Raw genomic sequence first — 18237 nt, forward strand, 5'->3', positions numbered from 1 at the left:
CTTAGCCTATTCATTTCATATTTAAATACCTTCAGAGCTGATTGAGTAAACACATTTAAATCCATTAGTAGGGTTCAAAGCCTTAAAATATAGGGCTTTCAATAAGAACGATACGATTTTACAATGAAATAAAATAAAAACTATTTCAGATATAACCAAACTTTTTTATATAACTTTGAAGCATAGTTTATTACATTATGTTTTGAAGAACACATCATTTAAGTGTCCACCTTGACTTCGTGCACAAGAGAGAGTTCGATGAAGCCAATTTTCGATTACTTTGTGCAATAACTCGGGCCCAATGTCAAGAATGCAGCGTTCGATGTTCAATCTTAATGCATCAAGCGTTCGTGGTCTGTTTGCATAGACTATAGATTTCAAATAACCCCACAAAAAGCAATCTAAAGGAGTTAAATCACAACTTCTTGGAGGCCAACTAACAGTTGCATTTCTTGAAATTATCCTTTCACCAAACTGTTCTTGCAATATGTTGATAGTGGCGTTAGCAGTGTGACATGTGGCACCGACTTGTTGGAACCACATGTCCTCCAAATCAATTTCATCTAAATTTGGCCACAAAAAAATCTGTTAACATCAATCAGTACCACTCACCAGTCACTGTAACTACATCTCCTACCTCATTTTGAAAAAAAAAATAAAAATAAAAAAAAAAAAAAAAAAAATAAAAAAATAAAAAAAAATTGTTCCAATGATGCTACCATGCCATAAACCACACCATACAGTGACCTTTTGCGGATGCAAGGGCTTCTCGTGAATCTCTTGTGGATTGTTTTCACACCAAAAAAGGACAATTTTGTTTGTTAACATATCCACTTAACCAGAAATGAGCTTCATCTGAGAAAATAATTGCCCAAAATTATGATCTGTTTCAAGTTCAATAGAATGTCTGTTTTCATAATAACCAAACGTTCTTGAAGCGTGTATTTAGCCATGATGAACTGTCACAGTATACTAAACGCAAATAACAACTAGTGACAGTTATAACATTTGAAGCATAGTTGCCAGTTCATTTCAAAATCATATCATTCTTATTGGAAAACCCTTTACATACAAAAATCTCACAAAATCAATCCATAAAGTTTTTCTTTAACTTAAAGCATAAGGACAGATGGAACTTCATGACATTTACTTACTTGAAATACTAAAATTCAGTAGTATTGTGGCCCTACTGTGATTGTTGAGTATGTTAGAACTAAAAAAATAAGTAAAGTGCTCCCCTGTGCTTTGCACATGCCATGAAGGTGTATAGGGGGCATGGAGTTATGCCCCACACTTCCTTAATCACAGCCAAGGGTGGGGGTGATGGGATGAGCACTATGCCCCTGGCTGCCTTTACCCCCCTCCTGGTACCCACTTTATATGATAATGGGTGGGTGTTGGAGCTGCTTGAACTGGGTCTCTCGCATGGAAATGACACAAGAAATCAAACCATTCTTCTCGTAAATGGTTTATCACTGCCAACTACTTTAATTTATTCTACTCCTGCTAAAGGACCTTGGCATACCCTGACAACTGAACATCCCTCAGCAGATGCTATGCAATGCTGCTTCTGAAGTCTGTCTTTTGTCTTTTGAGTAATCTTGTGATACATAGTGAAGGAATTGAAAATGCATACAACCGGGGGGTAGACAAAACTAAAAATTATTCAGGTGCCAGCTTTTTTTTTCTTTCTCCCAAATATGTGGTAAGAAAGCCAATGATACACATTTTGAAATGACCTTAAAACATTGATTTATTAATTGGACTGAACTAAAAGTAATTACTTCTTGCGCTGGAGTGGCCTTCTTAAAGTGGGCTCTACCAGTAACAGCATGAATAACTATGTAATGTAAGGGGTGTCTCAGAACTATTTTCGTTTTTGAATCCACCCTCTGGGACAACATGCACATTACGGAGAAATGAGATAGATTGCAAACGCTTGGTAACATTGTTAATATTTAGTTGGCATGGAGTGCTTTATGGGGCAGCAACATGCTTTTTATGTTTGTGCGGTTTATAAAAATTATGATTCTTATGTTGTGCGTCGTTTGTACAGACATCATTATAACCTGGCAGGAATGAGACATGCCCCAAGCGCAAATTTAATTAAATATTGGGTGAGAAAGTTTGAAAACACTGGAAGCATTAATCGGCCACCGAGAAGTCCCAATTTGACACCAGAGGTGCAGACAATTTATATCATTGTTTGTTAGTTTGAGGAACTTTAGTTCAAGAATAATTAAATGTGAAAACACGAACGGTCACCCTTTCTGAGACACGTTATTATAATAGATGGCCAACTCTATCATATCACTAAAGACTTTAAAATTTGGCTAGCAGCAGTACAAAAGCTCATAATGGTGTGTGTGTTATTCTGATTTAATGATACCCGTAATACAGAAAACACATAATGTACTCATTATCTTGAAAAAGGTAATGGAAATTTCCACAAGGAACCTTGAAATATTTTTTAAAAAATAGTTTTTTTGAGAACCAAATTTGAGAATTCAGGTGCTCCTTGAAAATTTTCAGGTGCCATGGCAACCAGGCACCCTGTATTTTTCTACCCCCTGCATGTAATAGCTCATGAGGGCTAATGCCAACCTACTGACTGCCAACCTCACTCCCACATGCCTCAGAAGAGGTGGGCGATCGTCCAACCAGTTGACATGTGGTCAACACGATGAACCCCCAGTCGTTGTAGGTTTCAATGACCTGGTTACGCTACTCACTCGTAGCTCCAAGGCCGAAATCTCAAGACAAAAGTTGTTATGCTTCCCCCAGGAGACTCAAACTTTCACGTGTCCCGTAGCCCGTGCCCACAGCCTGACGCCTTCGACTGCATGGCCACGGTGCGGAATGAAAATACACATATAGCATGCAATTATATCAGCAATGCAGCGTTGCAAGCAGCTGGGTTCATCATATGACCATCTTATATGTCCTAAATACTGGTCAAATTATAAAGAATAAAGAAGGGCATAGGTATAATACCAGACAAAAAGTATTTCACAGGAAAACGTTGAAACTTAACATAACAAAGTCAGCTCCGACAAATGCAGGTAGCATATTCTACAATAAATTACCAAACAGCATAAAGTTAATCCCTCAGAAAAATATTCAAATCAGAGCTATAAAAATGTATCTAACTGGCAGAGCTCTGTACAATATAAGTGAGTATATGGAAGAATAAAATATAATACTTGACTATTTTCACTTCAAAGTTATGTGATAACATTTTTTAATATTATTTTTTTCACAAATTGTCAAACTGTAAAATAATTTTAATGTATTCTAACATATGTAATTACTAGAAATGTTAAAACGTAATAGTGTGTTGATATATGTAATTGTAAATGAATTGACCTGTTCAACATCATGTACATTATGATCTAATGAATGGAAAATAAATGAATGAATGAATGTCATAATATGTTCGTACAAGTAAATTGCCATTGTATGATCCAAATAGGTAGTGTTTGTTAGCTTTGGGGGGGGGGGGGATGTTTGGTCGAACCTTGGGGTTAGCTGGAGGGGGGGATACTGCTATGGTTTAACATGGCGACAATAAGACAAACTTCACAAAAAATTTGCAACCTGGTGGATATGACTTCAAATGGGTTAATTTCAAGGCAGTTTAGTTGACTCAAAAGTTAACAAGCACACATCAAGCATTATGGTAGTGTGCTCATGAATGAAAAAATGCTAAATAATAAATATAAGATCAACAACTCTCCTATAATGGTACGTTTGAAATAATAGTAAATAAAAAATAAATACTAACAATATATATGATAAAACCTACCTCATGTTTAGCAAATTTAATTTAATTGGTTTTGTAACTTCCTTTTCACTTGTCGATTCTGGTTCAATATTTATCCCTTGTGTTGAAGGAGTTTCGGTTATTTCAGGAGAGTTTTCTAATTTAATGTCATTTGCATTTCCTTGCCCATCTTCATGTTTGATTTCATCCCATTGCAATCGATCCACGGCTGGGAACTCCTCTGGCAGAATGTTATCATCGCTTTCCAAGTTCTCCACACCACAAGAAACAAATTCTTCTATTGTTCCACAAGACTCGATGTTTCTTTCTTCCTTTATGCAGGTCACGTCAACTACATCTTTGGAATCAGGTAGCATGTTCTTGGTGTCTGTGCTATCCATGACTAAGACCTAGAACTCACAAGGAAAATAATTTGCAAGAGAATGTACATTTATCGACAAGTAAATCATTTCATTATTGATGCATGCATACTATCAAAACTTCATTAAGTTATACATTTGTACCTAACAACATAATTTGTAATTCTCATAATTAGAGACCAGATTTTAAATGGAAGGTTCAGTACACAAAAAATAGTAACTTACTCTGTACACCAGAGTCTAACTGGCCCTGTGAGATGTGGCAGAAAGTTAAAAGAAAACTGCTGCACTCTCCTGTCTGTTAACACATTTCACTCCAAACTGAATTCACATGTAAGTAACAATAAACTGCAGCTTCTTTGCATGTGAACTCAGAATGATAATGATATTAACAGTGCAGGGTCAGGGAAACCTGGTGTACAGATGGAGGGTCGGAAATTGATGAAAAATCATATTTTTTTGTGGGCCTTGAAGACAATGCTAAAACTGATTAGAAATTTATGCTCTAATAGGAATATTATTTTAGGAGAGAATTAGTAACAGGTTTAATATGTAAACGTTGGGTCCCTATGTATCAAGGTTTGAGAACGGACTAAGTTTATCTGTTGTATTTCTGTGTCTAAAGTCCTGATACCTTAATTTAAACTCATAACCTCTCTGTATTAGTTTAAGTTTTCTTTCTGAACTTTGTTGTTGAATAAAATTTTATATGTTAAAGTCAATCCTGTGTATCGCTCTGGTCAAGCCTTTGGCTACCCTTTCAACTGGCAACATACACCCGAACCCTGAGAGCAATTTAGAGTCTCATGACACCGCTGGAGGAAAAGGTTAGCATTATGGGTAAAACTGAAACTAGTCCTATCTCTGGGGAGGGCGATGACGACTCTTGCATACCTCTATGCAGACTGGACTGAATTATAGTAAACATTATGGAGTCAGTTCCAGAGAGAACGTGCAAAAGCCAGAGTGGCTACGAACACATGCCCGGAGGATGTTTCAATATGAAAAGAAGGAAAAAATGACAACCCAATGCACAACAAAACACAACTGTATTTCAGATGCTGACCGACTACTGTGTCATGCAAAGCTCACTCTGAAAGGTGAATGACTTATACGGGTTTTATGAAATTAGTCAACTCTCGTGTAATTTATGAAAATAAATCAAGCTATACTTTTAAGAGTGAAAATTATTTTTAAACTCCTTTTCGGGAATGTCTGGAGTAAGAGAACGCGAGCGCATCCTGGGCGCACGTTGCAGGTGTATGCCTCGTGTAATGAGCGTACGGAGGCAGCGACTCGACTGGTCATTCACAGTCCAGTAGTTCTGTAGCAAACATGACAGCTCGCAAGCCTTGTTTTGTTTTCTTAAAAGACAATAAACATGCGATATTATTTGTTATTTGTGTAGAGCAATACACTGGCCACTGTTCAGAATAAAAGAAGAAATTGGCAGCTGAAAGCATTTTGCTTTACAGCCATTATACCGTGCAGCACTTCGTTGCTTTCATCCAGCACCCTTCCCCACCTAGTCTGACCCCACCCACAAGCATTCGCCTTTGCGCGTCTCTACTCCAGACATTCCACAAAAGTTGTATAGGTAATTTTTGAGATTTTTTCTTCAACTTGCAAGCCATAGTTATGATGCAGTACTTCATCAAGTTGTTTGTAAAATAGCTTATACATGGGTACAAAAATACAAGCATCCTACATTTCCCATTAAACAAGCATGTAAGTTATTTTAGGCTGCTGAAGGAGGATCAATATGCTTCTTGTGATTACCACATATTTATGAACAACAATTTATTTTCCCTGTGTACATGAACTTTTCTAGCTAACCAGATGTAGAGCACTCAGAAAATATCCCATGCTGACAATACAATGATAAGGATACCATTGTTCCAGTATGGTAACATATGTATTATGTACTCAACAGCCCAATAGGTTGAATGTTGAACTCCCACTACCAAAGCAAAATCCAAAAGGAGGATAGTGGAGTTCCCACAAACAATCTTGGTTTCTTTCTTGTAGAGCAAGTCTGGAAAAATGTCAACCTTGATGGTCATACACATCGGTAAAAAAGTGGCATGCAATATTAAAAATACACAAAATTCATTTTGCAGTGCTATGTCCTGTGATATATTTCCAAAGAAAGTTTATATTTTATATCACAGCGAGAAATATTAAATGTCTGTCCACCACCACTTACATGTTACACTCAAAATCCCTTCAACCATGTTTTAAAAGACTTCTATTGTTCTATGGACTTAGCTATGAATCACTGCTTATATTATTGATTTCATTAATTTTTCCTTTAATACCAACAATTTTGGAAATCTACTGCATCAATTTTAATTACCAACAACAATATATTGCTGTGGCAAATTACATGTAATAATTTCAAGTTTAAAAATAAATTGCAAAGCTAATTAATTGAATGAAAGTCGATAATTCAGTATGTAAGTTCAAATACTCTTGCACTATTAATATGTAGGTACCGGTACCATCCAAGATAAAGCACAAAATACTGTATGCGAGATATATATTGGTGAAATATCCAGAGCCTAAACATTACATTACATTATTGTATGGCTGATGTTTTCCATACGTACTCGCATGAGTCAACAGAAATAAAATTATTATTATCGAGTGCAAAAGGGATAAAAAAAAATCTGCAGTATGGAAAGAAAAAATCTCAGCATTCTAAATAGGAATTATTCAAGTTGTCTCCATGTTGATAGTAGAAGTTCACGAAACTTCTTTTGCACATATTTCTCTGAGTTTCTGGCATGAACCCTGGAAATCGTTAATTATGATTTTCCACATGAGAAATGGCAGAGTTCTGACTTTATGAACATTCACAATTCTTTCCCATCCTGAAATCATGAAAATTACTTTTATTAGCAGAAAAACGGAAGGTTGGATATGTGGATTTTCTCCAGGGGGGGGGGGGGCAATGCTTTCCCCACAAAAATTCTGTCCTTACAATAATAATAATAAACATACTTTCTTTACACAAATTACTGTGAGTGAAATGAGATTACATGTATGAAATATATAGTTCTAAATTGTCCTTCCAATATCCAGGGAGGGGGATGGGAGAAGTATTGGGAAAGATTCTGCACTATGCTCCTGCTTACTTTTTGAATATGGTGACCTTACATTAAAAAGATTATTAGAATTTATAACATGATTACGTCTGGTAACTGTGTAGTTGTGTGTTGTAAATACATTGTGTTCGTTGTCTTCTGTGTTTACAGTTGTGTACACTACATTTTAATGTAAATTTGTTGTGTTGCAAATACTTTAAAAGTTCTGCAATGTGATGACAAAGCCATTCGGATAAACAGCTAACATTATTTTGTTGTGTTGTAATAACTTGCTAAATAATAGATTGTATAAGTGTCAAGTTACTTCTTTCAATGACTGCATTACATGTACAACACAAATGCCCACTCATCCGACAAAATAATAATGTTGTAATCACAGCACAAACTGACTGGTTAATTCAACATATGACAGCATCGCATTCAAGGAGTAATGTTTCTACCAGAAGCATACTTGAGAATCTTTCCCTCTTCCCTTTCAGTTCGACAATACATTTATTCATCGTTAGACATTGTAGAATGCAATAGATGTTGTCAGTTATTGGTTACATGTAAATATATAATTATATATAGAGAGGGATTACATGGAACTACAAAATGATATACATAATATGAGAGTATATGCATATATAAAGTAAGAGTATGTAGACATACGACAATTATAATATTAGTAATGATGAGATATTATGTTATATTGCCACTGCCATATTTATAATAATAGTTTATTTTAAGTGTTGAGCACAGTATGAAACCTAATACAGCACTAAGTCAAATAAAAAAATACAAAGTTACACGAATAAAATACATAAGCTGTAGAATAACATAACAAGTGAGAGCAGCATATTTACACTTCAAGTTACAGTTTTCAATGAGAACTATTATATCTCTGATACTAATAATTGTTTATTGTTATATAATATTGTGCAATTAACTGTGTATTGTTCTAATAATAATAATAATCGTATTTATTGAAGTGATGATAACGATTAAACAACCAGGTATATCACTATGTCATAATTGGTTATACAAAATTTAAAAAAAAATTCATAATTATAAAATAAAACAGTGGATCCTACAATCTTATACATCAACATAAATTCAAATTGTAGGTTTCAACAAGATCAGCTACTAAACCTCTGGCCTTGTTTAGGCATGTGAGAATTGAGATATACCTATGGGAATATCTGGGAATTTTATAAGCTATATTATTAAAAAAGTATTCACTGTCAACTTGGAAAGTTAAATTTTGTACAGAAGATCTTTATCCTTTTCATTTTTAAGGTAAACATATTCAACTGTGTTAACCATTCAGAGTAATGTTGGTCACAGTGGTGTATGCAAGGGGGGGTACAGGGTTTAACCCCCCCCCCCTTTGAGCTTTTGAAATATTATGAAAAATGCTGTGGAGAAAATTAAAAATGGCCAATTTATCACAGTCAAAGATCTGCGACAATACTACTACTACTACTACTATAATAATAATATTCCCATGCAACATGAAGAAAAGCAGAGTATTCCAAACACACGCGTCTTTCAGAGTGAATGCCTTGAAAATAAACACGAATTCTTGAAAATAAAATATGAGGGCACCTATGATTTAAAATAGAAATGTTTAGTATCTCAGCTGCATCAATGTTCAATGAACATGTAATTTTTGTGTGTGAACAATGAGCATTAACTAATGAAAGTTGTTGGTTCGTTGTAAGCGGGTAATGTGTAGACAAAAGCTAGGTGGACAAGAATACACAGCCACCAGTCCGCTTTCCCATTGTTTACACCGGCACGTTTGAATTTCTGAATTCAAACGACAATAAGTTTAACTACTGTAAAATGTTTTATTGGTTTATTGGTAAGAACAGCAAGACAATCCAGAGGATTTATGCGGGGACAAGAGCTGAAAAATTTCAACCAATTCCAGGAATCAAACCCTGATCTCCCGCATGGTTGTCAGACGCTCTACCGACCAGACCACCACAGCTCCTTGGATGAGTTCCATACTTTGATTATTTCAATTTATTTTCTTGTTTTTCATCACACTTAAAATGTCTCACCTCGTTGGGTAGACAATTATTTTGTAACAAAGAAACAAAAAAATGCTCCTAGAATTTGTCAAAATCGAATGACTAGAAAGTAATTTCATCCTATTGCTTTCATAAATACTATATTTACATAGATCTCTACTACTTAATAGTAGTAGAGGTATTACTAGTAGTATTATTAGTAGTAATTCAACTACTTAATAAGTATTATTAATTAACTATATTATTTAATTAAAGTATAATAAAACAATGGTAATGTGAATTTGGAGAAAGCTTTAGAAATAATCCCCCCTTGATGAAATCCTGCGTACGCTAGTGGTTGGTCGTAGTAATTTTTTGTTTTCAAACTTCGTGCATAATAATCTGATAAAAAGTTTTTGAACTGATTCAACTTTTTGAAGGTGACTGGTTGCAGTCAGAAACCATAATTCATTTGCATATTCAAGATTCATATACATAATAACAATAATACATAAAAACAGGAAATAAGCAATACAATGCATTAAATCATTTTTGGGTTGGATTTCAAATTCTTCCAGTTTGTAGAAGACCTTTTCTTTAAACCAAAGTTGAAGTACACTTTTAATTTTTTTTAAGAGAGAGACTGTGAGCAGTTTCTGTTAACATGTTGTATAACATAATTCCTAAATACTTATAACTATTATGTGTTTTACTTAATCTGATTGAAGGTGTCGAGCTTGTAACAAAATCTTGTATTGTGTCTGTGCACAGTGTGTCTTGAGTTATAATTATGTACATTTTCTTTTGTATACACTAGACAGGTAAATATATATATATATATATATATATATATATATATATATATATATATATATATTTACCAGTACTGTGTCAGGGTTGCAAGGTACTGTTAAGCACAGATATATATTTATATATATATAAAAGCTTGGTATAGTCATTATTTTGAGTTCTTTAAAGGGAGTTTTACATCAAACAGACTGATCAAAGACCCCAGCCATGCTTCATAATGCTTTTTTATGCCAGATAAATACATCCCCAGCACCAGATGAGTTTCCCCACAAGAGAATTCCATAAGTGAGAAGGCTATGAAAAAATGCATAATATGATTGCACCAACAAATCCTTGTTGATGCATGTTCTAAGCTTTTTAAGTAGAAATACCACCCTGGCAAGTTTAGAGCATAGGTGACTTGTTTGGGACTCCCAAGATAATTTGGAGTAAACCAATAAATTTTATAGAAGTACATGTCATGGCAATTTCCTAGTGTAAAAAATATTTTCTGTTTTATTTTCATTAATTGTAAGTTGATTTGTTTCAAACCAAAAAGTGGACTCATCCTATTTCCTTATCAAGCTTCTCAACTGTAAATTTGTCACTGCCCACTGAAAGCACCAACATTTTTCTTGTTACACCTGTTGCAAGGTTATGGTACTAGAAAGTATATTTGCCTCTAGTAATGTGTTCTCTTTCAACAGTATGTGATCATTCTCTAATCTAGTTTTAACCAAAATCAAAATGCTCTTGAAGCAAATTTTAAAATATAAAGAAATGCAAGGGAATCTTAGAGGACAAAAATACATTCATTACTGTTTCCTATATGTCTGTGGTTACATATAGATTACTTCCCTGAGTATAATGCTCTAATAGATAATAGTTTTCATTTCTCAGATAAATAATTGCTGTTCCCACTCAATAAACCTGTAGGATAGAACGAAAACAATTTAGTACTTACTGGCATTATAAATTATCTACTGTTTCCTCAGTGTGTGTGTATCAAAGCACATAAACTATTGCTTTTATTGTGTGTTCCGTCCAAAAGTTGTAAGTTTAGGCAAGTTGAACGAATCTGGTACAGATTGTTTTGTTGATCAACAAATATTAAATACTAACTACTCGTGTTAAAGATGAACGCGCTGTATATAGTCTATAGTTACCAGTACTGTGTCAGGGTTGCAAGGTACTGTTAAGTGTCATCCTAGCACAACAGTGTTGTGATCTCTCCTAAGGGAGTGCTAAATATCGAAATTTCTTGTCCCGATCTCAACTGAGGCTACTCTGCCACCTAACTCTTGCCCATATGAAATAAGTAAAAATGTGTTCGTGAAAATCCAGTCGGAGGGGGTTCAAACTAACAATACATTTGTTGAATTTCTGGGGGCTCTTAAGCCCCCGAGCACATCCCCTGACTACGTGTCTGTCCATGCACCATTCTTCCATTTATTATTTTGAATAAATTGGAACCTACTTGGGTATGGAAATTTCTGTCTGTTGTTTTGATTCCGAATAATCTCAAACTCTGCAAGCAAGAACCCAGAAAACGGCGAACTGGGACACGATTGTTTGGAACGCATTCCGTTAGATGGTAGCACCTTTCAAGCATTTAGCGACGTTAGTGGAGAAATGGCGAACTACTTAGTCTCAACATGCCATGGATAGGACTTGTTTAATAAATTTTGCAGTAAATATTTAATTTCTTTTCGTGTTTTTGTGTGCAAGTCAATAATGATGCTAGCTTAATCTTTTAATATCAGTGCGGTAAAATTTCTGTTCTGTGATTCAGAATGAATTGATTTTTAAAACTTTGCTTCATGCACTGCCTAGCAATGATTTAGCCTCCTATTACTCCCCAATTTTTTCATAAGGTCAAATTTATGGTTAATTTGGCTGTAAATGTACCGTTCCACCACCCAAATGGAAAAACCTGTAAAACTCTCTGCTGCTTAGTATGTTACCCGATGAAGGAATGTTTAAGACGTGGATTGTCGAACATTAATTGGCGTGCTTTATTTTCACAATTACACAGGGACGGCGACAGGGGCGGGCACGAATGGGCGATTGCCCACCCAAAAATTGCTGTGTCCACACGATTATCCACACAATCTAATTCAATAAATATATACAGTTGGGAAAATGCGAATGGTTCAATAAATAAGTTTATTATGGTGTTCACTCCATGTATATTTTTACTTGTGAATATTATCTATATTACAGACAAGTTCACATATTATCATTCAATAAAAAGCTTTGTTGTCCTTTGCTGAAACACTGATTTAGTGAATAGGTTTACGAAAGTCGTAGTAAATAATAAGTTGAATGGAATTAATTTAAGCTTTTCTTTCAACTTCCTTAACTTCATCATTGGAAAGCGAAAGGAATTTCCAAACCTTTTGAAACAGAAACTGTGATCTAATGCCCCCTTGCATGCTTAAGCAGCCAGTAGGCTTGGGTGACGCAAAATTGTGCATAATATGATCAAGATTAGCACAGAATTATGGGCCTGAGGGTGCAGCTCCTGGCCATCACAGGAACGATGCATCAAATTGCTTTGAAAATGTGCCACATAATGAAAAGAAATAGATACTTGAAATGTGGCAAAAATATAGAAATATAATTAACTGTCTGCCATAACTTGGCCAAAAAGTTATGACTGAAACTGAGTGTACAAGGGGTGGAGTGGAGTTGCTTGATGTTGTCATCACGTTGCTTCCTCCAGCAACACACAAAGTTGTTTAGTTAGGTCTATATTGACATACTAAGACAGAGGTAATTTGATATGTCCCTTTCATCATCACGATTATATATACTTGTCATCTTCTAATTTCGATATGGTATCCAAAATAAAAATAAAATAACAATTTTATATTCGTTCTACTATTAAGAAGCAATCACAAAAATAGCTTTTGATAAAATATATCTGTAGGTTTGAAAAATAGCTGCAGAATTATTGACTTGATAATGAGTTAGCAACCGTATTTAGAAATCTTCTTACAGGAGTTGTTTACTTTATGCACAGATAGGCTAATCGGGACTGGACCTACAGTTTAAAGTGGAGTCCAAACCACTATGTGCCATTATTGAACCCGGAACCAGGCACGTATCCAAGGGGGCTTAGGGGCTTGAGCCTCCCCGAAAGTTTTCGGTTTACACTAGATAAAATGAGGTTTTTGGTTTCTTGTGGTGTGAAATAAGATAATGTGACGATAATTTAAGGAGATAAATAATTATAGAGGCAATACGGAGAATGTTCTTTATCCCTGTTATTGTTAATAGCGCGTATCTAAGGTGGGAATCAGGGGCTCGAGCCCCCCCCCCCCTTTTCAGGAAACATTTCTCTGTTTATGCTAGATAAAATTAGGATATTTGCTTCTTGAATAATGTGACGATAATTTAAGGAGAAATAATTATCGAGAAAAGACGGAGAATGTTCTGTATCCCTGTTATTGTTACTAGCGCATATCCAAGGTGGGGATCAGGTGGCTCGAGCCCCCCACCAGGAAATTTTTGAGTTTACACTAGATAAAATTAGGCTCTTGTCTTCTTGAATAATGTGACGATAATTTAAGGAGAAATAATTATCGAGGCAAGACCTAGAATGTTCTATAACCCTTCTATTGTAAATAGCGTGTATCAAAGGTGGAAATCAGGGGGCCCGACCCCCCCCCCCCGCCACGCACACATCTTCAGGAAATGTTTCTGTTTACATTAGATAAAATTAGGATTTTGGCTTCTTGAATAATGTGACGATAATTTAAGGAGAGAAATAAATACTTATCAAGGCAAGACGGAGAATGTTCTATAACCCTGTTGTTGATAATATTGCACGTAATTTCTTGAGCTTCCAGTGTTGTCGCAGCAAACTTGAGCACTATGTGTAGAGACTTGTCAGCATTTGGAAACTGCAGAGCAAAGGTTTCGCCACACGTAGAGCGATTTGTTATAATTTGTAATCTCTGGAAGGCGCGAGAGGGAATGTTCTTAAATAAGAGAAGTCGAACTACTGGCAATATTTATAAATCGTTTATCTGCGCAACGTTCTAGCATATAATGAGGACATAAATAAGTGTTAATTAGAACCATTCCTAAATAGAAATTATTTTACCGAACCTTGGATCCAATGAGAAAGATGGCGGTCTCTGACGTCATTTCCTTTTAAGCGTTCAATTCAAGGACTTGTTCATGATTTATTTCATCGTGTACAAGGCGCTTTACTTCAGTCTCCAATACCAAATGATGATAACTTCTGGCGAGTTGATTTTTTAAAATGTGTCCGAGATGAAGACTGGCGTGCCCAGGATTTTCGGAAGGGAGAGGGGTTACTATTTGTGGTGGTCAGTCCACCTTTTTTTCATCTGTTCCTGTCTTTGACGTTCTTTTTTTTAACCCTTAACTCGTGAGGTGGGGTTTGATCTACCCCACGAATATTTTTTTTGAAGTGACTGTACTTACATATTAATCACATCTGATATCTGGAATGCTGAGTACCTTTCAGTCAGTTCTCTAGCAGCTGAGCGAGGATGAGGTTGTGTTGACCTGTGTAAACAGTCCGGTGAAATATTGTTTCATATACAGAGTGGGGTGGACTAAATCCCACCTCACCACTTACGTAACATTTTTTTGTGCAATATAAACTGCATGAAAAATGCATCAGTGTAATCTGATTGTAGAATATTTTTTTATTATTCTTTATATCTATGTCCTAATAATCAATATTTTGTAAGAACTTGGATTTTTTCCTTCTTTATGAGCTGCCAAAAAATGTGATGGTGTGCATTTTTTGCTTTTCATTTTGCATTTTGAAAGAAAATAGCATTTATGTGTATTTTCTGTAGTGTTTTGTCTAAATAAGTGATGTGGTTATGTTAATTAAAATCAACTTCATTCATTATTTTATTCTTTGAAATATATTCACAACCATTCTTTTGTGAGAACGTTTTTTTGTTCGGGCGTTGTCTCACCCCACCTCACCAATTACGTCCCAAAAAATCCACCACCAGCTAAGGGTTAAGGAATAATGTGTCAAATGGGGTTGTGACCCCACACACCGTCCCTTGGGCACGTCACTGGAGATAAATGAGTAAGCATTTGATCATATTAGGAGAAGAAACATTAGATGTGTTGAGAACGGAAGGGTTTTCACTGTGCATTAAGACTTCCTTTCTTTCGTGTGGCCGCGGTGGCTCAGTCGGTAACGCCTCTGACTACCATGCTCAAGGTCCCGAGTTCGATCCCCGGCCGGTTCAAATCCGGGAATTTCAAATCAGATCGGATTTTTCTAACGCCCACCCAGCGTCGAACCCTGGGGGGTAAAGGCGGTCAGGGGCGTGATGCTGATCACATCACCCCCACTCATGACCGGATCACGGACCCCCACACCCCCTATACGCCTTCATGGCGTGGTGCTGAGCACAGGGGAGCACTTTACCTTTACCTTCCTTTGTTTCGTGACAAACTGCGGAAGCTGTGACAGACAATTTTGAACACTTGCGAGTGCTTAGGCCTGAATCTGAACAATTTGGTGGGTTTCGGTTTTTAAAAGAGCTGCAAACATGGGAGGACAAGACACATTAGTACTGTTCAGGATCGAATCAGAGAGAAATATTCAAGAACTGTGTGTGTCCAGTTCGCAGCCCACAGTTTGAATCTCGCGTACGTGTGTCACGTGTCGTAAAAACACTTCTGGTTACCTAGTACACAGATATTTTGATGTCTGATGAAATGGAATGGACGAACACAATTACTAAGATGGTTCCGACACACAAAGTTAATGGAAACAGAGGATTCGAGTGGTAAGAAATGTTCGATTTCACGTTCTGATTAAAATGACAGCCTTAAACAGTGGCGACGATTTAGGCCCATTTTTTTGCCTCCATACTACCCTCTTAATGCTAAGCCTAATAATTGTGAGGTTCTATCTATACCCCTTAAGAAATCGTGTTCAGACAGCCCCCTCCTAAAGGAGTTCCTGGATACGTGCCTGCCCGGGACCATTGATCACAAGGCGACGACTCTACCACTATGCCATCAGGGAGACAAAAAATCTTCTTACAGATACATTTACCCTATCAGTTATGTAATCATGTGATTTTTCTTGTGGTTAACTAACATAGAATAGGGACGAAATTTTAGAACTTTGTGCATCATAACATAATACATACAATGTTATTTATATATTTATTACTTTTCGGTGATATTTTGCCAAAATGTCCTTCTTTAGCCTAGGTCAATATTATGCAGAATGAATTAAGAATTTGATTTATACCCGGGTTCTTCCTTTTTTTTTAATTTTGCTAATAAGACATTATCCATACTTATGTTAAACGCTGAGCTGTATTGGGTGCTCGGAATGCAGACGTGATGTAGTGACACCCTTATACAGATCGGATTGATTTTAGTTATTATGTATTAGTTTTAATGTGAGAATTAATTAATGTTTAAACGATGTTGTTAATTTTATTGCAAGAGCTTTTACTATTCATTCTTTTCAGTAAGGGGTTATCCTCTTATTATGTGAGGGACTCAATTAGCCATTTAGAAATATATAAATAACAACAGTCTGCATGTGAAACAAGGTGGCGAACACACTATGTTTTGCAACGTCCCCCGGTTGTACACCAGTCATCACAAAGTTAGTCCGCTACTCCTTTAGTCGGGAACATGAGAATCTGCAAATCATCAGGGCTTGCTGGGTAGAAAAGAAACACAACACTGTTTTCAAAGTTAAAACGCAGTTTTATAATCGCGTATATTTCATAATCACTTACCAGGAAAACACTAGAACATTCAATACTAACGTTGGGCAATTTCCTCACATATAGCGAAAGTCAAAGAACATAATTAATTGCTTACTTTCAACTTATCGGCCAGAAGAAAAAAACTCGGAAACCCAAAATCTATACTTGAATTCCCTCCGTTCCCAAGTTCTTATTGATTCTTCACCTTCACCTGTCTTTCAAACTCAGTCTGTCGTCAGGTGAGAAACATTCAGGTTGGTTCACTTCCTCTGCTGAGATGAGAAAGTGACGTCAACACGAACAGATTTTGACGTATTTCTAAACATATACACAAGTTCCAATCACAACTGTATCAATCTAACTATAATTGTCTGTGACAACTTGCACATTCTTTGAAGTAACAAACATTTTAAAAATCTTAACTTCTTACAAATATAAAACCTTAAACTCTCAGGTTCGTTACAGTTTGCATTTCTCAGTTCGTAGATTTCATCAACATGTCTTACGTGAACCTCGCGATTCATGATTATTGGTACTGCACGACTCTCGAAACACGATAGGGACATTTTAGAATGAATAGTCTTGAATTTCAGTCCGCATTTGTTGAAAATTCTTTGTCTTGGCCAGTTTGTAAGTGCTGTAAATACTTCTTACAGCCATAGGTGTGCGCATGGGGGTGCGAAAGGTACCTGGCTACCACAAATGTCTTTTCAAAAAACAAAAAAATATGTTGAACTACCATTAAAATAATGAAAATAATATCCGTGGTAAACAAGTAAGGAATTTCGTTTCATTTTTAGATGACCAGCTGGCTCTCTGAGTCTTTTTCTCTCCATAAAACAATGTGATATTACTTTACTATAGTAATCAGTAATCACGTAGTAAAGAAATTATTTTTTCTTTATAAATCGCAGAGCCCCATCACATATGCTTATTCTTTTCCCGAGGACAGACTTGTTTGTTAATGCAAGCTTCCAACATTTCCAATAAGACTTTCATATTCAAAGACTTTCATGAATGCTCTCTTTCCCTTCTCTTTCAATGACAAGTGTATCAATTTTCAGATTTTTGATTGCATCTGAATTCTACGGTAAAAATGATATATAACACATGGCATTAACTGTCGAGTGACCAGGTACGGCAATATATTTTATGAAGCAATGTGCATTATAAAACATGGTAGAAGAACCTACAGATGTATTTCGTGAGAGTGATTCAGTTGATAGTACCTGTAGAGATATAGCCTTGTATTTATCATTTTCAGTTGTTTACTTTCATTAAAATACCGACACAGTGATAGTAAAACCTGTGCTTAAGTGATAACAAATACTCATTCTATAATGTTAAAATTTCATGTTCATATACCTAATAGTTTCTGTGAAATTGATTTGAATTGGATTGAGTTGGTATTTAAGTTCACTTTATGCACAGTAAGGCTAATCGGGACTGGACCTACAG

General features: G+C 35.8%; 1 protein-coding gene across 8 annotated transcripts in view; it reads right to left on the minus strand.

Moving 5' to 3' along the window:
• LOC146004049 (zinc finger MYM-type protein 1-like) overlaps positions 1-11313 on the minus strand; it is a 29290-nt gene extending 17977 nt beyond the window's left edge. For 6 of the 8 annotated variants that reach the window (XM_083142653.1, XM_083142655.1, XM_083142656.1 and 3 more), the window contains exons 1-2: positions 11001-11178; positions 3806-4173 (exon numbers count right to left, since the gene is read on the minus strand). In XM_083142653.1, the coding sequence (XP_082998779.1) occupies positions 3806-4173; positions 11001-11006 (374 nt within the window). In that variant the 5' untranslated portion in view covers positions 11007-11178. Of the gene's footprint in view, positions 1-3805; positions 4180-11000; positions 11179-11202 lie in introns of those variants that run through there. The other 2 variants (XM_083142652.1, XM_083142651.1) reach the window with 2 other exon arrangements.
• Between the last annotated feature and the right edge of the window lie 6924 nt (positions 11314-18237).

This window comes from Lepisma saccharinum, chromosome 21 (assembly GCF_977018435.1).
Source record: "Lepisma saccharinum chromosome 21, izLepSacc3.1, whole genome shotgun sequence".
Taxonomy (NCBI): domain Eukaryota; kingdom Metazoa; phylum Arthropoda; class Insecta; order Zygentoma; family Lepismatidae; genus Lepisma; species Lepisma saccharinum.